Source organism: Peromyscus leucopus, chromosome 16_21 (assembly GCF_004664715.2).
Source record: "Peromyscus leucopus breed LL Stock chromosome 16_21, UCI_PerLeu_2.1, whole genome shotgun sequence".
In the NCBI taxonomy this organism is placed as follows: Eukaryota; Metazoa; Chordata; class Mammalia; order Rodentia; family Cricetidae; genus Peromyscus; species Peromyscus leucopus.
The window spans coordinates 17,903,230-17,920,853 of NC_051084.1; the positions used below are offsets into that span (position 1 = coordinate 17,903,230).

General features: G+C 48.2%; 2 protein-coding genes across 2 annotated transcripts; both read left to right on the forward strand.

Annotated features, from left to right (window-relative positions):
* Nucleotides 1–7,552: 7,552 nt before the first annotated feature.
* LOC114688492 (patr class I histocompatibility antigen, A-126 alpha chain-like) lies at nucleotides 7,553–10,973 on the forward strand. Its single transcript, XM_028863079.2, has 6 exons — nucleotides 7,553–7,728; nucleotides 7,967–8,236; nucleotides 8,424–8,699; nucleotides 9,265–9,540; nucleotides 9,662–9,767; nucleotides 10,487–10,973. The coding sequence occupies exons 1-5, from the start codon at nucleotides 7,659–7,661 to the stop codon at nucleotides 9,763–9,765; spliced, it is 996 nt and encodes a 331-aa protein (XP_028718912.1). The 5' UTR covers nucleotides 7,553–7,658; the 3' UTR covers nucleotides 9,766–9,767; nucleotides 10,487–10,973.
* Nucleotides 10,974–13,074: 2,101 nt separating this feature from the next.
* Nucleotides 13,075–17,075, forward strand: LOC114688490 (class I histocompatibility antigen, Gogo-OKO alpha chain-like). The gene is made up of 6 exons (XM_037200180.1): nucleotides 13,075–14,017; nucleotides 14,224–14,493; nucleotides 14,716–14,991; nucleotides 15,520–15,795; nucleotides 15,883–15,990; nucleotides 16,775–17,075. The coding sequence occupies exons 1-6, from the start codon at nucleotides 13,954–13,956 to the stop codon at nucleotides 16,777–16,779; spliced, it is 999 nt and encodes a 332-aa protein (XP_037056075.1). The 5' UTR covers nucleotides 13,075–13,953; the 3' UTR covers nucleotides 16,780–17,075.
* Nucleotides 17,076–17,624: the final 549 nt, after the last annotated feature.

Genomic DNA, 17,624 nt, shown 5'->3' on the forward strand with positions numbered 1-17,624 from the left:
GCTTACCTACCCTAGCCACAGATACAGCACCTCCAGGAACCTGAGCTCCTGGACTGTAAACGGCAAGGCAGCTCAGATCCCAAGGCACCGTGAGAGGAGGAGGATTCGGCACACCAGCTGAAGACTTACCTGCAGAGGTGCATGGAGATGCTCCACACACCGCCGGGCACTGGGTATGAGATGTTTCTGCTCACAGGTAAGAGGGGCCACGAGGAAATTCCTCCATTTTCTCTCACTGGGGCTCACATCTCCTAAGGAGGAAAAATGTTGGGATCACCTTGAAGACTGGTTCCATCCTGCATCTAAGTGGGAGAGGGCTCCAGGGTTTTCTGATTCAGCACGAGAGAAGGACTCTCCAGAGGATTTGCCCTTCCCAGAAGAAAGTTCAAATCTGTCTACTAGCCAGCAGTTTCCTTCAATCTGCAGCTAACCTCTCTAGGGCCTGATCTCTACCCAAACACAATACCTTTGTAGTTCTGGCTCCGCTGTGGTGGAGTCTCTCAGATCCCACCCAGTCAGAACCAGAAGTCTGTTTTTCCTAGAGGGAGACCCAGAGCCTCCTGCTCTGTGCTGGCTAAAGAGGATTCAGAAACTTTCCAAGGAACAGATTGTTTAGGTCATGAATGTAGGCTGCTGTACTGTATAGAGGCTGTATCCTCCTCTATCCCAGATACCCCACTCATTGCAGTGATGATCACAGAAGCTGAAACCCCAGGAAGAATGTCAAATGTCCAAATTTCCCATTTCTTCTCCTCAGACTCCCTACAACACATAAGACCCACCAATCGGGTCAGACCTGAAGGAAATGTCACCCTGAAATGCTAGGCCCTGGGCTTCCACCTGCTGAGATCACCCTAACCTGGAAGAGGAATTGGAACAACGATACCGTGGATACGGAGATGGTGGACACCATCTGCAGGGTATGGAACCTTCTGGAAGTGGGCAACTGAGGTAGTGCCTTCTGGGGATGAGGAATGTTGTGGGATATCTGTAAACTGTGTGAAGATGTATTGCTATGATTGGTGTAATAAAAAGCTGAATGGCCAATAGTTAGGCAGGAGGTATAAGGCGGGACTTCCAGAGACAGAACTCCAGGAAGAAGAAAGGCGGAGTCGACAGCCGGACACAGAAAGGAAACAGGAGGTATGAGATGGAAGAGAGGCAATGCCATGTGGCAGAACATAGATTAATATAAACGGGTTAATTTAATTATAAGAGCTAGTTGAGACGAGCCTAAGCTAAAGGCCAAGCTTTCATAATTAATAATAAGCTTCTATGCCATTATTGCAGACTGGCGGTCCGAACAAAAAAGCACTGCTGCAAATGTCACCCAGCGTCCAGCAGGTAAATCTGCACAGGGCCTGAAAAGGCTCGGAAAGCTGCAAGTAGGCTAGGTGCTCACGGCATACAGAGACACAGCCCTTTTAAGAGGCCCTGCTACCGAGCGCTTGAATGGGGTTTATGAGCTGCGGGCTGTGCACCACTGGGTAGCGGGAGATTGAGTAGAAATGCCTACTGCAGCGTGGACCCAGAAACCTCCCAAGCTAGGGCAGATAGACCGGCTCCAGGCCATGGCCCACAGGCGTGGGGCTCCACTCTCTCCAAAGTGGGTGGAGCCAGCTGCCAGGCCATGTGCTGGGTGGAGCCATGTGGCCACGTGGGGGAGGGCTCAGCTGCCAGCTAGCAGTTTAAGGTTTGGTACATGCATCAAAGACCACAGCAAGTGTGCAGCTGCAGGTGCTTAGAAAGTCAGGTCCCGACTGTTTCGGGGTGGGGGGGACCCAAAACAGACTGACCACACAGCTTCAGGCAGGCAACACCTGGACCCAAGAAAAGCCACAAGCTGACCCCACCCAGTGGGGTCTGCATCTAAGGGGATATACCTGACATTCCAAACATTCCCTATATCCCTAGTCAAATGTCAGCCAATCAAGGTCCTGAACCCTGGAAATCCCCTCACCCAACCTCTGCTATGATAAAAACCCCACCCTGCCTAGGCTCTGGGCTCTCTGCTCTCACTGCTGCGTTGGACAGTCCAAGCTCTGAGCTTGAAAATAAAGTCTCTTTGCTTTTACATAGTAGATTTGGTCTTTTGGGGGTCCCCACAATCTGGGCATAACAACCAGAAAAAAACTCTAAACTGTATGCTTAAAAATGTGCTTAGGTGGGTATAAACAGGTGTAAAAATAAACAAATACATAAATAGTTTAAAAATAAAGTCTGCTTCCTACCTGGACTCCCACAAAATGTTTTCTTCCCAAAGGTCAAAAATGAGGAACCTCTGTTCAGGCTGACGGTAAGTACTGTGGGGTCTGATCCTTGAGATGTGGGTAGAACAGCAGGCAGGAATCCATGGGGGAGCGAGGCTACCATCACACACACACACACACACAGACACACACACACACACACACACACACACACACACACACACACACACACACGCGCGCTTAGTCCCATCTCCTGTCAGGCCTGATCCAGTCATGTTTTGCTTTTTCCCAGGCAAGACCAATGCTAGGCTCCTGTCAAAACTTTATAAAGATGTGACCCTGCAGGGCCTGTGGGACAGTAATCCTGATTTTTCAGGGCTGAGACAGTTGGAGCATGCGATGGGCTCCTCAGAGTGTCACCACTCACAGACACGGGTGTGAATTTATTCCTTGTTTTTTGTTTTTGTTTTTATTTTATTTTACATGATGGGACAGAGACTTGTGTTGGACTGAACCATAGAGGATTTCTTCTGGTTCTCCCTTTCCCGGTGTTCCTTCAAGAGCTCCTCGTTTTTCATTCTGTAATTGCCATCGGACTCAGAGTATCTGTCTCCCATCAGCACAATGTTCTCAAGGAGGAACCCAGTCCAGCCCTGAGCACTGAGCTCTCCCTACAGTGAGCCTCGCTGTTTCTCAGCCATCCCTCTCTTTCAGCAGAGGCCAGCTTAGAAATCTCCATCACTTACCGAACTTTAGATTTCATTGAACTACAACTTCATACTTCCTTCTTGAAAGGAAGGATGTGTATATGGTTCTTGCAATTTATTGCCAGGGTGGATGATTAATTCATGTACTAAAAATGAGTAAAATCTATAGAGAAAAATGATGTTCAATAACCTTATAGAATCTGTGTTTGCTGCACTAAATGCATTGTCTTTGGAGACAATACGGCGGCAGTGTGAAACCGAGTGCATCATAAATAGAGGAGGAATAGATGAGAGGAGAGCTGTGCGGGATATAAAGTCTGAACAATCTTACCTGCTTGCTATTTGCAGCCTTGATGCCCTTGGTATTCCTTTCTGGGTTCCTAGATATCTGCTGCATCCCTGGGCAGTCCTTTGCAATTTCACATCGCTGAAGATGTGATGTGGCAGTCCACATCACTAGGCACACTAGTCCACACTAGGCAGTCCCTCATGGGTCGGGTCTCAGATGCTGCTCACACTCAAGCCATGCCCTTGGCAGTCTGAATACTGACCTGGCCTCTGTGAGGACCTTCCTGATGTTAGTGAGCACACACATGGCACCTGTGTCAATGGTCTGTGCAGACTCTAGTTCTGACCAGATTTCTACCACGCTGAATTCTGCATGGTCTGATTCAAAGTGTCTTCCTTACTGTGTATGGGAACCTGCCGGGCTTCGGTATGTAGTTCCATGCACGGGCTCTGACTGTCCTGAGAGTGTAGTTACTGGAGGGGCTGAGGCTAAACAGCCACCAGCTCAGCAGAAGTCTTTGGAAAATGGCACTCGGCTGCTGTTCTGGTTGGGGACTGGGGGGAGATGGTTTTCCAGGGTCTCTCCTGCTGTGGATGCTCACGGCTTTCGCCTCCCTTGTACCCTCTCTCCCACCTTAAAATGTCCATTCCTGAGAGAGCAGTAGAGATCCCAGGGGCCTTCTGTCTCTCCCACAGCTCTGGTCCCTTCCACCAGGAGAGGAACCTAGACCCACCAATCCCTTCATGAACTCAGGACTTCTTCCTTCTGTTTGGTTAGGTTTCCTTTTATACTTTGCTGATAAGCTACAGGATTCTAGCCATCACTCACTACTTCTGATAGTTTTCGTCCAAGTCACCCCAGCTTATTCCTGGCAGGTTATTCATGAGTTCCCGTGTGTCCCAGCCCCATCAGATTTTGTTTCGTGCCTCTGCAGTTAGACTGTTAGGCAGTATGTCCCCATACTGCATATGAGTCGGGTGTCACTCTCCTGTGTGTGTTCCCTGTCTCTGACAGCAGCAGGGGGTGTTTCTGTCATTGTTCCACATGAAGGCACCTGAACACAAGACTCTTCCTGGTATTGTCAACAGAAGTCTTTGGGGTCAAAACCTGGTTTCTGACAGCCCCGATAAGCTAGTCTTGACCACCCATTTGCAATAAGCCTATTGAAGGGGTGAGAACAGAGTAAAGCAAAGGAAGGAGGTTTGGGGACAGGGAAGAGGAACAAAGAGGTCAGTCACACACACACACACACACACACACACACACACACACACACACACACACACACAACCGGCTACCCACCAAGTTGATCTTCAGGATCATGACGTGAGGTTTAGTTTAAGTACATGCAGGAGGACTTTTCTCCTGTTCTGTTCTATAACACTTCCTATATTTCTTTGCTAATAAGCTAGAGATTTCTGGCCATCACTCACCTCTTCTGATACGTTGTCCAACTTTCCTTGGTTCATGCTCTGGAGATTCTATCAGACTGTGCATGTGTGTCCCCCTCCATCATAGATCTTCACACTGAACTCCTAATCCTCCTGCCTCTACCTCCCAAGTGCTGGCTTTACTTGGGTGTGGCATGACACTTAGCTCATTTGAGACACTCTAAAGCATGTCTATTTATCCTTGTCTATAAAAGATTGCAGTAACTTATCAGATGAGATCTGTAGATGGGAAGTGTAAAATTACTATGTGAATTTTTGTTGTTTTTTTTTCTTTCAAGAAAAGAATCTAGCTCAGAAAGGCCTTGAACTCCTCTGCTTCCCAAGTGCTGGGAAAACCACATGTCCCATCCTGCCCTGCTCCATTAGAAGGATTCTATTAATACATACAAACAATAAAATGGTTTGGAAGTGTAATAGCCTCATGTTCGTGGAATCCATGCCAATTTAATAAAAACAAAGAGAAATTAGAATTCCATAGACTTACATACTTAAATATGACCACATTCTCAACAGTGACCTAACCATATCCCTCTAGATCAGCAGTTCTCAACCTGTGGATCAAGAGCCCTTTGACAAATTTCTACCTCCAAAAATATTTATATTGCAATTTATAACAGTAGCAAAATTACAGTTATGAATTAGCAAGGAAAATAGTTTTATGGGGGGCACCATAATGTGATGAACTGTATTAAAGGGTCACAGCATTAGGGAGGTTGAGAACCACTGCTCTAGATGATCCACTGACTAACTTTTGCCAACAGCAGACGGAAGGCCATAAATAAGAGATCAGACAACAGGTTCTCACTAGGGACTCTCCATAAGCTTGTCCCAAGCCCCCTGATGGAAAACCTCACCTTCAGCCAAGTCGCTGGCAGCAGAGTGCTGGAAACTGACATCTCAAGCCAGCATCCCCAGCCCTGTGACCAGAGCTTCTGACCAGGACTGAACTCAGATGCATCACTGGAAATGATGTGAACAGAGGTTCTTGCTAACTTCACAGAACTGTACACCAGCTAATCCAGACTCTCCTCATTCACATGGAGTGGATCTTGTTCCAGAAAGCTGACAATAAAAACTGCCTAACTAGATAACTACTTCTTAAAATGCTGCACCTGCATCCGCTGCCACATCACAGCTGGTGGAGCTCTTCTTCCTGCCTCTCTGTACTCCTTTGCAATATATTTAGAGGTGTATTGTCTTCCTCTAAAAGTATAAGTCAATTCAGCACCCACCAATCTCTTCCCCAGTTGACTCCAACAAAGATAAAAATCTAAGCTCTCAAGATAACATTAGTGATTTGAGCACTTAAAGCTCCTAAAGCTCTCTATGAAATGTGTGGCCATATTAAAGACTGAGTTTTTGATAATTCGTACTTAAAGGAGTTGGTCAAAGAAATCCTACTTTAAAATAACATTCACTCGAGCTGGAGAGATGGCTTAGTGGTTAAGAGCACCGGCTGCTCTTCCAGAGGACCTACATTCAAATCCTAGCACCCACATGGCAGCTCAAAACTGTGTGTAACTCCAGTTCCAGGGGTTCCCACACCCTCACACAGACATATATTCAGGCAAATACCAATGCACATAAAATAAAAATTAATAAATTATAAAAAAAATAAATAACATTCACTCTAGCCGGGTAGCAGTGGTGCACGCCTTTAATCCCAGCACTTGGGAGGCAGAGCCAGGTAGATCTCTGCAAATTTGAGGCTAACCTGGTATACAGAGAAACCCTGTCTGAAAAAACCAAAAATAAAAAAATTAATTAATTAGTAATAATAACATTCACTCACATTGTGTCCATTCAATACACAAGACTCTCCTACAGATGTGGGTGCAGCAGATGTTGGAGGACACAGTGATGTATCAAGTCCACAGTGTTAAAATTTTAAGAAAGCACTGCCTGTGCCAATTTGTGACATATCAGAAAAAAAATTGTGATTAACCCACTCTGTTGGCACATTGCTTCAACCCCAGCAATCTGGAGCCAGAAGCAGGTAGATGTCTGAGTTCTGGGCCATCCTGGTCTACATAGCCACCTCCAGGCCAGCCAGGGCTACATACTAAGACCCTGTCTCAAAAGAAAACTAAAATCATTTGAAGATGTTAAGGAAAATATTTCCGCTGGGCCTGGAGTGATGTCTCAGCTGTGAAGGGCCCTTGCTGCTCCTGCAGAGGACCTGAGTTCATTTCCTAGCACTGGGGCCTGGCAGTTCACAGGTTCCTGAAACTCCAGCTCCAGGGTTTCCCACTTCCTCTGCTAGGTCTTAGGAGTTCACACTCCTTGCATACACACAGAGACACACAAAAATACATACAAATAAATTCAAATCTTAAAATTGTTTCTCCTAAACTATGTCTGTGAAACTCTATGTCTCTGCCATTCAAATAAAACAACACTGTTAAAAAAGGAGACACAAAATCCACATGGTCTTTGTGGGAAAGATGAAGACTTGCAGAAATGTTAAATATCCAAAAAGATCTTCTCACAGCATCATTTCATTTGGGAAAATAGTTCTTTCTCTTTTTATCCTGCTTACGTGAAATTAGCTATTAATATCTACACTGAATCAGATGTAGATATATTAGTTCCTGACCTGGTAAATATGGATTGATATAACCCACAGGAGCACAATCGTCATTGAAGTCTACATAATGTCTAAGTGTGTGTGTAGAGATTTTGACACCAACACGTTTGAGAATTACTGGCTTCCTGGGCTCTGGGCTAGGACTCAGGGATGTTGTGACCAGGACAGGGATCAGGGTAAGGCAACTTGTGTTCAGACACTGATCCCGGGATACCAGGCCACAGAACTGGGTCCAAAGCGCGAAAGCAAGGCCCTAGATATTTATTTTCCAAGAGTTCATCTCTCCATGACCCATCCCACCAGAGCTACGTCACCACCTTTGGGAATTCTTAGAGAAGCCAATCAGCCTTCTCCACATCAGCGGTACAAGTGGGGAGATACCAGTCCTGTCTGAGACACCACTCGTCTCCAAGGATGAGGACACCTAGACCCGGCGCCTGCTTGCTCCTGCTGGTGGCCTTGACCCTGACCCAGAACTGTGTAGGTGGGTGTGGGGCCTGGAGGGAAATGGCCTTTTTGGGGGAGCAGAGTGCAGCACTGAGAATCCCCGTCTCTGCATCTCCTCCATCGCCTAACCAGGCTGTCCCTGCTCCCCCCAGCTGGACGACCCTGGCCCCCTCTCCCTTCACCACCCCAGCTCTGCTCCCCCACCCTCCCCAGCCCACCAACCTGCCCTGGGTCCAGACAGAAAAGGTCAGGGTCTCAATGTGAGTTGTCCCCAGGCTCACACTGGCTGCAGCTTTTGGACACCTTGGTCTATGGGCCAGACATCTGGGAGGCCCGATTCATCCATGTCTGCTATGTGGACACCACGCAGTTTAAGGGATTCGACAGCAACGCAGTGACAGCGAGGATGCAACCCCGGGCTCCGTGGATGGAGCAGGAGCCGCCTGAGTACTGGGAGAGGGAGACCGAGGAAACCCTGCACAAGTCACAGAACGACCGGAAGTTTCTTCAGGTCCTGATGAACTACTACAAGCACAGCAAAGACGGTGAGTGATCCCAGATCTAAGGTTAGACCCCTCCATGCCCTCATGGTCCTGCCCAATTCTCTCCAGGTTCCCAGGTCCGAGATTAAGCCACACGCGCGGCCTATGACCTGGATAGGGGGTTAGTTTGGGACAAAATCCCAGGAGGGAAGAAGCAGCAGTGACTGGTAGCTGAATGGGGGCGGGGCAGAATATCACACCCTACAGAAGGTGGTTGGCTGCAATGTGGATAATAATGGGAGCTTCCTCGGCGGTCACTATCGGTTCACCTACTATGGCCACGATTACGTCACCTTGAATGAGGACCTGAGCTCTTGGAGTGCAGAAGGCAAGGCAGCTCAACTCATAAGGCGAAGCTGGGAGGAGGAAGGTAAGGCCACGACGTGGAGGACTTACCTGCAGGGGGAGTGTGTGGAAACGCTTCGCAGATACCTGGACCTTGGGAAGGAGACATTGCTGCGCTCAGGTAAGAGAGGCAGCCGCTTGCCAACTCCTTCTTCTGATATTAGAACTCCTGTTTCCCGAGGCCTCCTCCTTAGCAGGGAGCAGCTGGAATACTTTACACTGTCTTGCATCAAAGAGGGAAAGAATGCTCCTGAGTTTCCTGACTCAACATGGGAGAAACTCTCCAGAGGGTTCACCCTTCTCCCAGGATAGTCCAGTGTGTCAATCAAGCAGCAGTTCCCTTCCATATCTGCATTGTGAATCATGGCCTCTCTCAGACCTGTTCACTATCCATGCATAATGGCATTGGATGTCTGACTCCAGGGTTGCTGAGTCTCTCAGACCCTGCTCAGTCAGAAACAGAAGTCTATTTACCTAGAGGGAGATTCAAAATCTCCTGCTCTGTGCTGGCTCATGATCATTCTGAAATTTCCCAAGGAATACATCATCCAGATCCTGAGTTTAGGCTGCTGGGTGGAGTCTGCTCCCCTCCCTTCCCTTCCCATCCTTTCCAGGGATGGTCGGTCACATGAGCACTGCTCAATGGCCAGGAGGAATGCAAAATGCCTGAATTCTGTTCCCCTCAGACCCTCCCCAAACACATGTGACCCATCAAGTAAGACCTGGAGGGAATGTCACCCTGAGGTGCTGGGCCCTGGGCTTCTACCCGGCTGAGATCACCCTGACCTGGCAGAGGGATGGAAACAACCACACCCGTGACATGGAGCTGGGAGAGACCAGGCCTGCAGGGGATGGAACCTTCCAGAAGTGGGCAGCTGTGGTGGTTCTCTCTGGAGAGGAGCAGAGATACACATGCCATGTGAACCATGAAGGGCTGCCTGAGCCCCTCACCCTGAGATGGGGTAAGGAGTGGGTGTGAGTGAGTACATTGTCAGGAAAAGTATGAGCCCTTTAGAGCCAGAGCAGGATCAGGGTTGAGAGCGAGGGTCAGAGTCCTCACTCTTCCTTCCTCTCCCTCATCAGAGCCTTCTCAGACAATCCTCTTCCTCATGGCGATTCTTATTGGCTTGGTTTTTGGAGCTTTGGTTATGGGAGCCATGGTGATTTTTCTGGTATGGAAGAAATAAAGGTAAGGAAGGAGCAGGGTTTGAGTTCTTATCTCCCTAGGGATGTCAAGCCCAAGCTATAAATGTACCCTGCCCCATAAGAGAGGTTGTATCCACACACCTGGGGATGTGGTGGGGCCTCTGTGCTGACTAACTCTATTGTAAAGCATAAAGGATATAAAGGATAGCCTCATCATCCTCTTGATGGAGACCTGATTCTGATTCCCCACAGACAGATGTCACAGAAAAGGTCCCTACTGAGAACAAACCCACAGAAGGCCAGTTAGTCTTCTTTCTGTACAGTCTTCTATTGTGTTTCCTCTTCCTTCCATGGAGCTGCAGTCACAGTTCTAGAAACTTCCCTGGGATTAGACTAGGAATTTCTTCCTGTTCTCGTGACTTGACTGCTTCCCGGTCTCTCAGTGGCTGGTTCTTCCCACAGGTGGGAAAGAGGCGTCTATAATTTGGCTGCCAATAATTAAGTGGAAGGTGGTTCCTGAGACCCTTGTAAGGGTCTTTTGGCCCCGTTGCTGTGGACTCTGGACACGTCTTATTCTATACTGCCCTAGCCAGGGACAGTGCTCAGGGGTCTGATGCATCTCTCCCAGGAGGATAGGAGTATTCAGAGAACACACTGCTGAGCAGTGGTCACTCCCTATACTGATCTCTCTTTTTCTTCAGTATGGCTGCCTGTTCAGTATCACAATCCTCACTCAGAATTTGTTCTCCTTTTCTTCTGTAGTATGAGACACCTACCTTGTGTGACTTCAAAAGCTCCTGACTTTTCTTTCTGCAACTGGCATCTAACTGTGTCCAGGTGTCTGTCTCCTGTCAGCATGGCATAAGGAAGTGAGTTCGGCCCAGAGCCGAGCATGACTCCTCTCCACACCGACATGTGTGCCTCCCCAGTCATCTCTCCTGATCCAGGACAGGCAGGCCTTGGGAAACTTCCATTAGAGACTGAACTTTAGTTTCCAATGAGCTATATATTTATTCTTCGTTCTTGAAAATAATGACGTGGATATTTTGGTAATTTTGTTTGGTAAACTCTTTCCGTGGTTTGCTTAATGGGTAAACACAACCAGAGCAAAACAACTGAGACAGCAGCTCTGCCTTGAGAAGGTGAAACCCATCTTTCGATCTTCTCTGTCCTTTTCTGTGTGCCTCCCTTTCTATTCATGTTCAAATCTGTTAATGCCCCCTCCTAAATAAACTTGAACTTTGCTTCATACTGGTGGTTCTTAAATTCTTTTTCCCCCCAAGTTAAGAATCTTATCTTCACCTGAGTAGAGGTCTCTGAACAAAACTCCTTGGCTGCTACACATGCAGCATGAAGCTGTCTCTACCCTGCATCCAGCTGCTACTGCCATTGTTCCTGCCGGTGACCAAAGGACTCCCTGAAGCAGTGCTGGCCACTGGGCTGCTCCACTCTGCTCATTTGCTTTGCATGCTACCCATGTTCCTTCACTTTCACTAGCCAAAGACCAACGTAGTTTTTATCTTCATGGGTGCTTTGCCTGCATGTATGCCTGTCTGTGCACCACTTGCATGCCCAGTGTCCATGGATGCCAGAAGGGGGCCGCAGGTCCCCTGGAACTGGGGTTACAGACAGCTGTGAAATCTTACGGAGCCATTAAGAACCAAACACAGGTCCTCCAGAATAAAACCCAGTTCTTAACTGCTGAGGCTTCTGTACAGTCTCGAGACCTACACAGTGTTTAATGACCACTCCTGTGCAAAGATCCCCTTAAAGCCGTCCATACCCCATTCGTGGGCCAGATGGAACAACACATTGATTTCCAGGAAGACATCCACTTGTGCCCTAAGTCACACCTTTTGCCTCAAGAGACCTTCCGAGACTAAATTGAGGTGAACTGACTCTGAAGTGACATCCGGAGAAAACCTTTTTAAGCACAACATTCTGGATTGAAAATATGGTAAGAATTGCTGATTCTTGAGCTGGAGGGATGTCTCAATGATTAAGAACATTGATGGCTCTTCTAGAGGACTGGGTTCAATTCCCAGCACCCACATGGTAGCTAACAACCATCTGTAACCCCAGCCCTAGGGGGTCCAACAACCTCTTCAGGTCCCCTCGGGCACTGAACACATGTGGTGCAAAGACATGCATGCAGGCAAAACACCCATATACATAAAATGAAAAATTGTTCAAAATAATTGCTGATTCTATGCATGACATGCCCCAGTGCCTTAATTCTCTTTCTTAATTTTTAAGAGATTTATTTATTTAATGTTTTTGAGTGTTTTGCTTGCATGTATGTCTGCATATTATGTGAGTGTTTGGTGCCCCCAAAATGTCAGAAAAAGCATCAGATTTCTATGTGGTTGATGGGAATCAAACTCAGGTCTTCTGCAGGAGTAACAAGTGCTTTTAACAACTGAGCCATGTTATATTACCTTAGTTGTTCCATTACCAATAAAGACTCGGGAGTCAGATATTGGGGTGAAAACCTGATAAATCAAAGAAGTGGTGGAGGAGCAACCTGCTGACCTTCTCTCCACACTTTCCAGACCAAAAAGGGGCTGACAAAAAGCCCATGAATCTCCATGTCCCTCCCTACTCCTTCCTGTGCCTTTTTATCTGTATCCTAGCTCCTCCATAGTCTTTATGACTAATTCTTAAAAACTAGTAGCTGACTCTTCCCCGATTGAAGGTTAACTTTATTAGTACAGTCTCTGGGTGTCTCATGGTGTGATCAAATATCCCACAACATTTCTCCCCTTTTGTCTAAATAAAAAGGGAAGGTTTTGACTCTAACATAGTAAAACTATATAGAATAAGAACAATTATCAGGTAAGAATTACATTCCCAGTGTCTAGTCTGTTTGTATTTGGCAAATCTAGAGAAAATACTCCATTATCCTATCTTTGTGGTGCACATTTTATATGTTGTAAATAGTTCTGCAGCACACAGGCCCATAGCCAAGCAGGAATGATGATGGCTATTCTCCCCCAGCAGCCTAATGCTCTGGTTCAAATCCAGGGTCTCAAGCATATCAGAAAAACACTCTGAACACTCTGCTACTGGAGCAGGTCTCCAGATATATTATATATATACAATTGTGAGATGTAATATTGGGAGATGAATGTAATTTCCCTTCCATGGAACAAAGCCTAATAGTAGGTATGGAAAATGGCTCTTAGTTTAATGTAAATCTCAAATGCTGCTTTCTCTCTAAACCCACTCTACATTGAAATCTCATCTGTGCCTTACTTCAAACTACAGAGTGAAAATTATAGTAACTGTAAACATTACGGGAGGTTTATATGCACATATGTGTACATTATTGGCAATCACTTTATTTAAGGTAATATACAGATTTGCACATGAAGCTGGCCACACAGCCAGAAACAGAATCAACACTCCTTCTTCACTTCAAGTCCAAGGTAGAATTCATGAACCCTGTCTAAATAACTATTAATACATTTTTATTTTACTGTGGTATCAAAGATGAGTATCCACAATTATCTGATAACAGCATTAAAATATTCCACCTACATATTTGGGTAAGGCAAGCTGTTTGTTTCATATTCTTCAACAGGAATGACAGGTTAAGTGTATATGAAAATCAGTCAGTCTTCTGCTGAAACAGATGAAGAGAAATACTTGGAAACTTGTTTAGTGCAAAAGGACCCACACTTCAGACTGTTCATTTGGAAAATGAGTATTTCTTGTAAGGTTTTATTTTGTCAACACAATGGATCTGTTAGTATTCTAAGTCAATGGAATACGTTTTAAAAGACTTTAGTTTCTAATATTATTTACACATATAACTCACAAAAACGTGTTTTCCTTGGGGAAACTCGTTAAATCCTCAGAGCCCATGGAGATCCTGAGACCAGGAAGTCTGAGAACAGCTGACCAAGACAACTCTTGACCTGAAGTCAGAGAGAACATGAGGAAAGCTCTTGGGGCTGGATGGAAGAGGGGAAGGAAGGACAAAAGGCCCAGGTCCCTCCCTGGTCAGGATGTCAGGTGGCTAGAAGCCAGCCCTGGAGATGCCCCCTCCTACGAGTTTCACTTCCTGGTCTCCCAAACTGAGTCAGATTCTTCTGCCTAGACACTTATGACACGAGGGTATTTCCCACTCCCATTGGGTGTCCGGTTTCTGCAGAAGCCAGTAGGAGGTTCTGGGTTCCAAAAAACGCGCAGAGCTCAAATGCTCCCCAGATCTCTATCTCTGGGTGATGGCGCCGCGCGCGCTACTCCTGCTGCTGGCGGCCGCCCTGGCCCCGACCCGGACCCACGCGGGTGAGTGCGGGGTCGGGAGGGAAACGACTCTGCGGGGAGGGCGGGGGCGGCCCCGGGGAAGCCGCGTCCCCGCGTCGCCCAGTCAGACCCTCCCGCCCTTCTCCACCGCGTCCCGAGCCCCGCGCCCTGCTCCCCTCCCAGCCCGCACAAAAGCTCCGGATCCTGGCAGGAAGCTGGAGCCGCCGTCAGCTTCTTGCTTCCCCCAGGCTCACACTCGCTGCGTTATTTCGGCACTGCCATGACCCAGCCGGGACACAGGGAACCGCGGTTCATCGCCTTCGGGTTCGTGGACGACACGCGCTTTGTGTGGTTTGACAGCGATGCGACGGCCCCTAGAGAGGAGCCGCGGGCGCGGTGGATGGAGGAGAAGCGGCCAGAGTACTGGGAGCGGCAGACTCGGATCGCCAAGGCGAACGCGCAGATTTTCCGTAAGAATCTGAGGACTCTGCTGCGGTACTACAACCAGAGCGAAGCAGGTGAGTGACCCCTGTATGGGCCACTTGGCCCTGTGTGGCTTGGATAGCCCCCAAATAGTGGGCCCGTCTCATAAACCCAGGGCTACTGCCAGGTGCATCTCCTCGATCCCAGAGCTAGAGAAATTCACGGAAGACTCTCAACCGCTTGTGGGCCTCCATGGGGCGGGTCTAAGAGTAGCGGGCGGGGCCAGGCCTCTGGGGCTTATTACTTTTGCCTTCCAGGGTACCACACCATTCAGTCCATGCGTGGCTGCTATATGGGCAGTGATGGGCGCTTCCTCAGCGGGTACTACAAGACAGCGTATGATGGAGCCGACCACATCTCTCTGAACGAGGACCTCCATTCCTGGACTGCGGCAAACAAGGTAGCTCTGATTACCCAGCGCGAATATGAGGCAACGAATGAGGCAGAGCACCACAGGGCCTACCTGAAAGTTACATGCATGGAGTGGCTCCGCAGCCATCTGGAGAAGGGGAAAGAGTTGCTGCAACGTGCAGGTATTGAGTGGCAGCAAACACCTGAGCCCCTGTGTAGACCTCCCTGCTTCGGGTCTCCTGCGAGGACACCTCCCTCCCTAGTCTGGTCTAGTCTGGGTGAATCCTCTTGGGTTCTCTCTGGACAATTCAAGAAGCCCTGTCTTGCTCTCTGGGATGGGAGAATTCAGTTGCTGCAGTAACTGACCAATGAGCAGTTTGCGCCAACCCTCCAGCAGCCTTGGACATTATTTGGAGATTCACTTTGTTTTCTGCCCCATTCCAGTGTCTTTGGAAATTTGGTCACGTTTTTCTAAGTCGCCCAGCCTCCCCCCGCCCCCCAGGTCAGAACCCAATGTCTCTTTCAGAGACTTGGGGCCTCTTACCCCGGGCTGGTTCGAACTAATTCTAGGATTTTCCAAGGCAGAGGGTATCCTAGAAGCCTGAGTTTTATGTCTCCTTTCCCACCTCGTGTCCTGTCCATTCTCAGGATGGTCACATGAGCCCACTATTTCAGTGAAGGTAATAGTCTCTGAACCTCTGAATTCTCAGATCCCCCAAAGACACATGTGATCCATCATCCCAGACCTGAAGGTGACATCACTCTGAGGTGCTGGGCCCTGGGCTTCTACCCTGCTGACATCACCCTGACCTGGCAGAGGGATGGCAAGGAACAGACCCAGGACATGGAACTTGTGGAGACCAGGCCTTCTGGGGACGGAACCTTCCAGAAGTGGGCAGCTGTGGTGGTGCCTTCTGGGGAGGAGCAGAGATACACATGCCATGTGCACCATGAGGGGCTGCCTGAGCCCCTGACCCTGAGATGGGGTAAGGAGGGGCAGGCTGTCAGGGAAACGGGAACCCTCTGGAGACCCTGAGTAGAGCCAAGGCCCCCCGCTTTCCTTTCACTTCCAGCTCCACCTCTTCAGCACACAAACCCCATTGTGGTCATCTCTGCTGGCCTGGTTCTCCTTGGAGCTGTGGTCATTGCTGTGATGTGGAGAAAGTTACCAAGGAGGAACGGTGAGTAGACTGGTCTGTTTTTTATTGTGAATGTACATGCTATCAGTGTGTTCATGTGTGCCATGGTCTGCGTGTCAGACGACAACTCTACAGGGTTGGAGATCAAATGCAGGTCAACAGGCTTGCATAGGAAGCACCTTTACCCACTGAGCCATCTGTGGTCTGTTCTTGAGGGAATTAAAAGCCCGTTAGTTTTGCAGTCTTACTAAAGGGAACACCACTTTCCCAGTCCTTTGTGCTAACAGTGTTTTGTAAATCATGTAAAAATAAGAAAGTATCTATTACTAAGATGACTATGGCCCTAAAGACCTGGCTCCTGGTACCTACAGGTCAGAGATCCCTTGCACAAATCCCTTCCTCTTAGTTTATCCAGCCCTGTGGTCCTGTGGTCTGCATGAGGTTCAAGATACCTCCCCATGTCCCGGATTTGCTGGTTCCTTTAGGCTGTCATGGCCCCGCTGCCTCCATGACCCCTCACAAAACAAGTTTTGTTTTCTACAAGCAGCAATGGCAGCTGTATTCAGGCCACCTGTAAGTTTGGAAGGGCTAGCCCTGAGGCCCTTACAGTAGACAGGAGCCCTTAATTCCAACCCCCCCAATCTCCCGTGGGCATTTAAGGCTTCTAAATTCTAAGACATAGAAGAACCTGATCTAAGAGACAAGAGTGACAGAGGCAGGACCATGTTGTAGGTTTCTGGGTTTGGAATGCAGGTGGATGAATATGCAGTGGGCTATTCAGCACCACTACTCAGTGACCTGCATTTTCATGAATTTTCCTCTACAGCATAACACTGTGGAACTGAGTCATACAAAGGTGAACACCCACACAACACACTATGTCATGAAGAACTCCTGACTTCTTTCTGCACTTGGCATCTGACTATGTCCATGTATGAGCTCCTGTCAGCAAAATGTGAGTCTGTTCAGGCAAAATGGGATTAGCATTCTCCATCCCTGCCTATTGAGAAGAGCATCTAGATAGGACTCTTTGAATTCTTACCCCAGGGTTGGTTGATGATTTAGTGTACAGCAAGTTGCCTCAAACTTGGGAGAGGAAATAAAACTTGAGAACATTTCAGAATCTACCTCTGCTGCATGGGTCTGTTTCAGGTTGGGAGAGAAGACCAAGGATCCAAGGGGCTGTGCCCAGATGGTGCTCAGCCCACTGTAGACTTCATCTGGGTCATCTCTGCTTCTCTAGCTTTCTCCCACCTGAACCTTTGATCACAGGGACCCAGCTATGGCCCTGGGCCTTATCCTCCGCGTTAGGACTACACACAGGGAAGACTGCATGGGGCAGCACAGCCTAGCATCAGGCCCGATTTCAACCTTCAGTCCCCAAATTATGTCCTTTTTTTGTTTGGTTTTTCAAGACAGGGCTTCTCGGTGTAGTTTTGATGCCAGTCCTGGATCTCACTCTGTAGACCAGGCTGGCCTTGAACTCACAGAGATCCACCTGGCTCTGCCTCCCTGTGCTGGGGTTAAAGGAGTGTGCCACCCAACTAACTTACATTTTTTTTTTGGGGGGGGGGTTGTTTTCAAGACGGGGTTTCTCTGAGCTTTGCGCCTTTCCTGGAACTCACTCTGTAGACCAGGCTGGCCTCGAACTCACAGAGATCCGCCTGCCTCTGCCT

What these genes read in the sequence shown, in the direction of transcription:
- LOC114688492 (XM_028863079.2), top strand. Translation starts at nt 7,659, where the DNA reads ATGAGGACACCTAGACCCGGCGCCTGCTTGCTCCTGCTGGTGGCCTTG. An exon ending in GGAGACATTGCTGCGCTCAG is followed by an intron (nt 8,700 to 9,264) that starts GTAAGAGAGGCA and finishes TGTTCCCCTCAG; the next exon opens with ACCCTCCCCAAACACATGTG. An exon ending in GCCCCTCACCCTGAGATGGG is followed by an intron (nt 9,541 to 9,661) that starts GTAAGGAGTGGG and finishes CTCCCTCATCAG; the next exon opens with AGCCTTCTCAGACAATCCTC.
- LOC114688490 (XM_037200180.1), top strand. Translation starts at nt 13,954, where the DNA reads ATGGCGCCGCGCGCGCTACTCCTGCTGCTGGCGGCCGCCCTGGCCCCG. An exon ending in AGAGTTGCTGCAACGTGCAG is followed by an intron (nt 14,992 to 15,519) that starts GTATTGAGTGGC and finishes CTGAATTCTCAG; the next exon opens with ATCCCCCAAAGACACATGTG. An exon ending in GCCCCTGACCCTGAGATGGG is followed by an intron (nt 15,796 to 15,882) that starts GTAAGGAGGGGC and finishes TTTCACTTCCAG; the next exon opens with CTCCACCTCTTCAGCACACA.